At 44.6% G+C, this 9,059-nt stretch overlaps 1 protein-coding gene across 3 annotated transcripts in view; it reads left to right on the top strand.

The window, feature by feature from the left end:
- LOC106812472 overlaps positions 1 to 9,059 on the top strand; it is a 33,186-nt gene that overhangs the window by 14,728 nt on the left and 9,399 nt on the right. The window contains exons 3-5 of one of the 3 annotated variants that reach the window (XM_014816358.1): positions 5,623 to 5,707; positions 6,442 to 6,590; positions 8,100 to 8,166. In XM_014816358.1, the coding sequence (XP_014671844.1) occupies positions 5,623 to 5,707; positions 6,442 to 6,590; positions 8,100 to 8,134 (269 nt within the window). In that variant the 3' untranslated portion in view covers positions 8,135 to 8,166. Of the gene's footprint in view, positions 1 to 5,622; positions 5,708 to 6,441; positions 6,591 to 8,099; positions 8,167 to 9,059 lie in introns of those variants that run through there. The other 2 variants (XM_014816356.1, XM_014816357.1) reach the window with 2 other exon arrangements.

The raw sequence follows: 9,059 nt of genomic DNA, 5'->3' as shown, positions 1-9,059 counted from the left end.
AATTGCATACATTTTTAAAGTTTTTTTAGGAATTTTAGGGCGAGCTCAAAATTTTAGGAATTTTTAGGAATTTTAGGGCCGCTGGAAAGCCTGTGCTGGGCAAAATGATTTTCACTCCCTGGGTATACTCTCAACATGTCCTGGTGAACTGACTTATAATCCGCTAGCTAAGGTAGCATTAGTATTGCATTTCCAAGTTGTTATCATCTGTTTCCAGGATCAAATCAGTGATCCTCTAATCAGGACAATAATTGACTGGGTTGTTAGCTTTGTTTTGGAAAAGATGGCTACCTGGATCATTGGCAAAGGAGGCTGGGTGAGTGCATAAGCTGCTTATTAATATCCATAACTTGTAATTAGCATCTTGTTTACGCAATACCGACTCAGCATTTTAGCGACAGGGTCGGTAAGTAAACGAAAACAGATCTTCCTTTTGCTGTGGATATTGTATCAGTCTTGTAAATAGGTTGTAAAACACAGACAATCCTGATTTTGACATTTTTGATGTCTGTTATATATATATATCCTATAGTAAAATACTGAAATCCCTAGAAAGTAGCCAGTCCTGCTCTATAGAACTTTACCAGTCATGAATGTGGAAATGAGCTGCTATTTTTAACACTGATAGTACAGTAGCTAAATGTAGTTGGGAAGAGTTAGTAGTTACCGAAGTTAACAAACTTGGTTGTTAATAAATTACAAGTGACTCGAGTTTTTGCAAGCAAGTAATCGCTCAGCTGTGTCCCTGCAGGTCACCACCTAAGTCTCATCTCTTTGTGCCAGGAATCCCTGTATTAGTAACGCATCAGCGATATGGACAAAATACAGCTAGCAGACTGGCTAACCTTATATATACATGTGCATGCACGCGTGCTAACGCGCGCACAAACAGGCAATTCCATGTGTAGGTGGACTTGACCTTAAAGTATGAAATTGTGTTGTCCAGGTAAAATTATATTTCGTGTGTAATATGTGATATTACAATATACATCTAAATCAGAGTTTTGCACATATCATTTCATTACTCTGAAGGTCATATATACCCCTTATAAAGGCAGCGTTTGCATTACTGTAGCAGTCATGTCATGTCATTCTCTCTATCTCCTCCTCTCTCTTTCTCTCTATCTCCTCCTCTCTCTTTCTCACTTTCTATCTCGCTGTTTCTCTCTGACTCTCCCTCTCTGTGAGTGTCTCTCTCGCTCTCTCTCTCTCTCTCTCTCTCTCTCTCTCTCCTCTCTCGCTCTCTCTCTCTTTTTCTTCGCTCTCTGTCTCTCTCTCTCTCTCTCTCTCTCTCTCTCTCTCTCTCCTCTCTCTCTCCTCCCTCCCTGCCCTCCCTGCCTCCCTCCCTCTCGTCTCTCTCTCTCTTCTCTCTCTCTCTCTCTCTGTCTCTCTGTCTCTCTCTCTCTCTCTCTCGATCTCTTCTGCTGTCTCTGTGCTCTCTGACTGACTCTCTTCGTCTCTCACTCTCGCCTTTCTCTGTTCGCACCTCTCTCTCTCACTCCCTCTCTCTCATCTCTTCTCTGCCACGCACACAGGAGGCCGTGGGAGCAGTACTTCGGCTCGACTCAGCAGCAGATCGCTACGATGATGATCAGTGCATTCATCTGTGTCGCATCATCTGGTGGAAGCACCGGGCGATAGTTCCTCGCCGTCTAGTCCTGCGCCATTGTAAATAGCCGTATCCCGCACGCTCTTCCCGGCGGGGCGCGACGCGTCACGCTTCCCGGCGGGCGCGACGCGTCACGCTTCCCGGCGGAGACTTTCCAGAGCGCGTCGGGGGAAGGGAGGGGTCAAGCGGTGGACCGCCGGCTGGGGAATTGTCGCGGTCAGTCGTCACCGCCAGGATAGGCAATACCATTATAATCTCATCGGGTTGTGATTTCGGTGCGTCGCGGAAGAACTAGTGTCGCGTCGTTGCCGCGGAACGGGTCGCGGGGGCATGGAATGCGCTAACTCTCGGGCGATGACGACATGCACTAGCTATATTCATTACTTCTCGCGACTACAGGTGGCGTACCTGCTGTGTGGGGGGCGGGGGGGGGGGCTCGCCATCCGGTCAGTCTGTCGAGTCTGGATCGTGGCTCAGAAATAATAAGTGATATAGGAAAGACCAGCTGCGTTATTTAGGTCAGAGAAAAAGGGGTATAAAAATAAAATGGCCGAGGCGTGCTTAGGAAAGTATAATGTAAACACTCGTGCGTTTTTAGTTTTGCATTAACACAAACATTGCAAAATATCCCAAATGACCACAATCATATTTGTAAATGTTTCTGTAAACAGAAACCCACGTGTGAATTGAAGTATTATGTTAGTGAAGAGAATTATCGATCAAAAACCAAGACTAGTACTATCGCAACTATGTTCTAACATAGCTATGTTATGACAACTTATCACCCCTCTTATCTGATCTCAATATGGTGGCGGGGACTTTCCGATATGGCTTATTCTCATCGTCGTTATGACCTGAGATCGAAACACACACTCACGCGTTTGTACTCTGTCGAATTTTCAAATGTTTGTCACACGGTGGCAGCACTGCCATCGTTTTTGTACATAGGGCAGGCAACCTTCACACCTCTAAGCAGCTATACATTGGCTTTGAGGTTGCAGAGAGGTAGAAGTTCCGAGTCTTGCCAGTGGGATTAAATCAAACTATGCACGGGGGTTAGTGTGTCGACATTGCATCTATTGTACGATTTGTCGGGTGCTGTTCAGCTGCGACCTTGATTTGGCAAACTGCGCATGTTATGATTAGTAATTGAAGATTTTGTTTCATTTAGTCGGCGATTAGCTCACCTTTTACGGTTTGTGGTAGCTGTAGTACTATAGCCCGCGTACAGTTGCCGCAGGGCTATAGAACATTCTATTACGAATGCTAGGGACCAACCCGCTGACTGGCGCTGCTGCAGCGCCACCAAAAGTGTTCGTTTGAAGTTCGTAAATAATGTTTGTTCACAAGAAATACTGCAAGCAGACCATTTTAATGATAGTTAGAGGTTAAATTTTAGTAGCTGATATAACTTAAGACATATTCACTTTGGATAAGAGGCATTAATTGCCTACCACAGGCGTTTTATAGCCGCGAGTAACCGTGAATAAGTTGGTCCCTAGCATTCGTAATAGAATGTTCTAGAGCCTTGCGGCAACTGTACGCGGGCTCTATAGTACTAGAGCTAGGTTTGTGGGTGCTCAAACGTTTTAATATGCATGTGTTTTGTTCCCGCGCTCGCCCGTCCTGCGGTCAATCTAGTGAACGCGTCATGGCGTGATGACCGACATTGCTCCAGCGGGCGATCGAGGATCGTGTTTTTGCTAATATTTTTCACTTAAGCCTAGCGCAGACCTGCGATTTTTGGTTACTCGTCGCTGCAACCTACAACCGCAAGCGATCGGTTGATGTGTCACCGCGTGTGCGCACACATGCGATTTCGAAGCAATGCTAGAGCGATTTGGGAGCAATTGGGAGCGACCAGTGGCTCAAAATCAAAACAGTTTGATTTCTTGCAACTCGTCGCAAGCGACCAGAATCGCTACGGGTTGCAGTTGCACGTTCCCGCAGACGTAGCGATTTCACAGCAATTTTTACAGTGAGTCTAGAATCTCGGTCGAGTTGCATGAAAAAGTCGCAGGTCTGTGCTAGGCTTTAGCCAGTTATCGTCTGCAAGGGTTGAGTGCAATGGTCGATTGCATTAATTTTGTTATGTACTGCTGCGCTCTTGTTAGGCTTGCGACACGTTGTTCATGTTAGACGGTCGCACCGTTAGGTGTTGCAACTTTATGTGTTGTAAAAGAATATGAGAAAATATATGCAAGGAAAATTCTCGCATTTATTTTGGTCCGGACGCGGCACTCTGTCTAGACAGATCTAAGGAACGTGAAAGTATTTTATTATAAAATTGTGAGTGAATAATCAATGACAGACAGTAATTAAAGTTTGGTGATGTTAAGTAGTGATTGAGTAGTGGTTTAGACCTCAACGTGGCAATAGCAACTGTTTGAGAGTTTGTTCACACGTGTGCCTTCCAGCATGTTACTTGCTGTGGTATTATTTTGCAATTAAGTTTTGGTGCAATATTATTTGCAAGTTCTAAATGTACATGTAATGTAGCAGCTACACTACCACATGTATTGATGCAATCGGGTTGAGTGAACTATTCCTGTGTGTAAAACTTCAAATAAAGATGACATAAAGACGGTTACATAAAAATAACAACTCCAGCGCTGGGTAAAGAAGAACGATGACAATTTTGAATGAATATTTCAAGGTAATTATCATCAAAGATGTCGGAGCGTGAGGCGAATGAGCCAGTAATGAGATTCTGACAGCGTGACGGCGTCACGTGACGCGTGACGTGGCACGCCAGTTTGCTCAAGAGCTCTAAACCGGTGAATGTGCTACGCATCTAAAACAACTTCGCGGTGTTGCCATGGCTACGTGGAGCTGTTTTCTATTTTGCGGCATGGGAAGGGGTTACTCCTAGTGGCGTATGTGCTTGTTAAAATATTTTAATAAACATCGTAACATTTAAGTAAATCTCGTTTTTAGTCGATTCATGTATTTTTCGTTTTAAATAAATTAGGAGTGTTGGTAGTAGTAAGGTTACTAAGATTAGGCAGTATACTAGGTGACATGAGGATATATATGATATATAAGGGCGGTCGGCAGCAGTCTAGGGTCGAGAGCGATCACGGTTTTTACGCGCGACGAATGGTCGGGTTGTTTGCGTGTTTTTCGATAATTTTTTGAGGGGGGTTGTGAAACACTGAAAGTATGAATTTCTGGAAATGTTAGGCTCTCCTGGATCAGAAGACGAATGTTGCCGTTGGATTCGAATAAATTTTGAATGCTGGCTTAGATTTTGAAAATGGTGGCGATACAAAAACTACATCACAGCATGCCTTGGCCAGTGTTGGCTGCTAAGATTTAATATCTAGCTTGGAATCTGGTATCGACGCATGCATTTTAAACCTTAATAAAACTGGAAATATGGGTTTCTTCAGTCTTAATGGTAAAATTGCCTACATTATACGTCTCGTTTTGCCATTCCAATTGATCTAAGCAAACAATTAATTGTGCCTTACACATATATACGGCTTATAATTATATGGTGAGCAATTTTGGTATGGATAATAATTCAAATTACCCTGAAATTTTGTATTTTAACCTAGTGTAAATGCAATGCCATCGGCCAAGATTTTCAGGATGTGTTCAGTACTGTTAATTGTGCCTTTTTAATAGTATTTATGTAAAAAGAATGTATCCTTTTGTGATTATAGATCTCATAAGAGTGTGACGCGGTCATTTTCCTTCTTCTCTGCTTGCCGTCGATACGGCTTGTACGCTGCACGAATGAATTTTTTTCCCACAGACGTGTATGGATTACGTCGTTAGCTTTGTCATTACTGGTTGGTGTTTAGGGCTTAGGGGCATGACCTGTGTGCGTTCATGCCTGGAGTAATCATTCTGAATGTGTCAGGAATAGTCAGAATGTGAAGGAGTAGTCAGAATGATTACTCCAGTCCAAGGTTCGCGTATAGCACGCTACTGTGTGCGTTTAATCGAATGAGTCATTGTTTGTCATGTGTCTGCGATTACATGTGGAATACGGGAATTCCTTGCAGGTCCACAACTTGACGCACAGGCTGAAGTCGCGAACTATCTCAGGCAGATCGGAGACCAGCTAGATAAAGATCAAAAGTTGGATGAGTAAGTTTATTGAAGTTCCTGATGACAACATGTGTGAATGTGGTGCCATCTAGTGGGCAGTACTTCTCCTTTTGTCACATCTAATGTATCTTATATCGGCCGTCATCTAGCGATAGATTGGAAGGAATTGCTGGAACAACAACAAAATGGGGTCTTCAGCATATCCTAACGTAACTCCTAACCAAACCTCTGATGAACAGACTTTTGTGGCAGTCCGTGATCATTGAGTGGTCAGTGGCTCATGAGGAGTAAGTATGCGGGGTTGCAGTACGAAACTCCATTACAGCTTCAGGGGTAGAAATAAACTTTTGAACACGGAGTCCAACGACCTCCTACCCTCAAAAGAGGGAGTCCGCAGCGCAAATGAGGAGTCCGCAGTCTGAGGTTAAAAATTAAAGATATTAACAATAACGCATGTGCTTGTTTTAAGATTCATGCGGTTGCACGTCTGCCGAAATTTTCTTTGGACCATTAGCTGAAAAATACGGTAATTCCGCGAGGCCATTCTCTTGGAATGAAACTAGTATGGCAGAATTTCAGGGAGTCCACACGGACTCCTGCATACGTCAAATCAGGGAGTATCCGACAGTAAATCAGGGAGTATTTGACTCCGGACTCCCGTTAATTTCGCACCCTGCAGCTTAATAAGGCCCGTAACTCTAGTTGTGCTAGTTCGCGCGGGTGTACGCGGAATCGTGCGACGGTGTTCTCATCACGGGTTTTCCTCTCGGCAGCCTGCTTAACTCGATAGCGCCGGCGAATGCAACGAAGCAGACGTTCTACAACGCGTCGCCATGCAGCTATTCGCTGACGGCACATTCAACTGCGGGCCGCGTCGTTTTTGCCGCTCTCTACTTCGCTTACGCTCGCCTCCGTGCTGCGGGTAAGTCGCATTACGGTTTATCTCATCTATACTCGCGTCTCTGCCCTTCCTGTTAGCAGGACTTCCCTACTCTTTTCCTTCATGGCGCTCACTTGCCATCTCTCTCTCTATCTCTCTCTCTCTCGTCCGGCACGGCGTTGCTCTCACTCCTCTGCTGCTCTCTCGCACATTGCGCTTCGGGACATCTCTTCTTCTCTCGCCATCTCTCTCTCTGCTCTCTCTCTCTCTCGTTTCTCCTCTCTCTCTCCCTCCCCTCCCCTCCCTCCCTCCTCCTCTCTCTCTGCTCTCTCTTTCTCTCGCTCTCTCTCTCTCTCTCTCTCTCTCTCTCTCTCATCTCTCTTGATCTCTCTCTCTCTCTCTCCCCGCGCGGATACTCTCATCGCTCTCTCTCTCTCTTCCTCGTCTTCTCTCTGCTTTCTCTTTATTATTTTTCGTCCCCCTTCTCTCTCACTCGCTCTCTCTCTCTCTTCTCTCTTCTCTCTTGTTCTCTCTCTTTATTTTTCTCCCCCTTCTCTCTCTCTCTCTCCTTCCCCATCCTAGTCTTCCTTACTCCCTCTCTGCTTCGTGCTATACTACGTACCCTACTTTTCCTTCATGCCGCTCGCTCTTTCTCTCCATCACTCTCTCTCTCTCTCTCTCTCCTTCTGACCTCTCCCCGTCTCTTCTCTCTCGTTCTCTCTTTTTCTCTCCCCCCCCCTCTCTTTCTCTTCCTTTCCCCATTACCTAGTCTCCCTCTGTTCTTCCTGCCCGCCTTCTCTCCCCTTCCTTTCTCACAAATCCACTATCCCTCTCCCTTCCTCCCTTCATCTTCCTCCACTCCCCCTTCCTCTCTCTCTACTCCTCTTTCCTTCTACCACTGCTCACTCTTTAAGTTCTCTCAACCCAGCTCAGTGTTCTAGTACAAGGGTAGAAATTAAACTTTTGCACACGGGAGTCCTAATGGACTCCCTCAAAAAGAGGGAGTCGCCAGCAAAATGAGGGCATGTCCGCAGTCAGAGGTTCAAAATTAATAGATATTAACAATAACGCATATGCATTATTTTAAAGATTCATGCGGTCGCAACGTTTGGCCAAATTTTTTCGAACATTAGCTGAAAAAATATGGTAATTCCACGAGCGGTGTCCTGCCGAACGAAACTAGTTAGTTTAGTATGGCAGAGAATTTTCTGAGGGGGCTCACACAGACTCGCTGCATATGTCAAGATCAGGGAGTCCGACAGTAATCAGCGAGTATTTGCTCCGACTCCCGTTATTTCGCACGCTGAAGCTAGAATGTGCTTGCCTTGTGCTCAGCAACCTCCACGTGGTATTTAGTATATAGTGATACTCTGTGATTAACTTTTGACTCCTCTTTGTGTTGCGATCTGATACTTGCTGGACAAAAATGATTTTTACTCTCAACATGTCTTTGTGCATGTCTCTACTGGTAACAATGGTGAAATTACTATAAATCTGCTAGCTAGGTGGCATTAGTATTGCATTTACCGAGTGTTATCTATCTGTTCGCAGACGCTGGATCATATTCCTCTAATACAGGACTATAATTGACTGGGTTGCTTAGCTTTGTTGTGGAAAAAGATGGCCAGCTGGATCATTGGCAGAGAGGCTGGTGAGTGCATAAGCTGGTTATTAATATACATAACTTTGCTAATTAGCATCTTGTTTACGCGCAAGACGCGGACTCAGCATTTTAGCGACGGGTCAGTAAGTAAACGAAAACAGATCTTCGCTTTTGCTGCTGGAATATTGCTATCATGTCTTGCTTAAAATAGGTTGTAAAACACGAGACAAATCCTGATTTGACATTTTTTGATGTCTGTTATATATATATATCAGGGCTTAGCCCCTTACTTTTTTTTCAGGTGGGCCGCGCGCCACTTGAGTATGAGATTCAGGTGCACAAATGGCATTTTCAGGTGCGCCCGCGTTGCCTAACATTTAATTAAATAATTTATTTGTATTCTAACTATGTGGTATAATGTGTTTTGGCAGAAATAATCGCAATAAACATAACTAGATTACGAAACAAACAAGAAATGAAACAGAAACCCTGACTGAGTTAAATAAGTTTCAATATTAAAAAGGCTTTCAAAATGACTCTGCCATGTATCTTTATTAAGTAGCAGAACTCATGTCATTAAGATGTCAATCAAAACTGTCCGTTCATCATTCAATGTCAGTGTGAACTGTCATCTGAACTTCTGATGAATCAGAATCAAGTTTCTGACATGTGGGGTCAAGATCCATCAGGAGTCTGCCTCAGCTGCTGTCTATTTTGCACATCCATACACCCCTCCCCTACAGCCTCGTCCTTCTCTACAGTGCTATGCATCCCTACACCCATCCCCCTACACCCTCTCTGTCTGCTGAGTGTATTCATCCCTACACCCCCCGCTACAGCCTCTCTGTCTCTACTTGTATAATCCGCTACAACTCCTCCACCACTACACCCTCCCTTGTCTCTACAGT

Source organism: Priapulus caudatus, unplaced genomic scaffold (assembly GCF_000485595.1).
Source record: "Priapulus caudatus unplaced genomic scaffold, Priapulus_caudatus-5.0.1 Scaffold652, whole genome shotgun sequence".
Lineage (NCBI taxonomy): Eukaryota > Metazoa > Priapulida > Priapulimorpha > Priapulimorphida > Priapulidae > Priapulus > Priapulus caudatus.
This window is presented reverse-complemented; position numbering and strand designations above follow the sequence as displayed.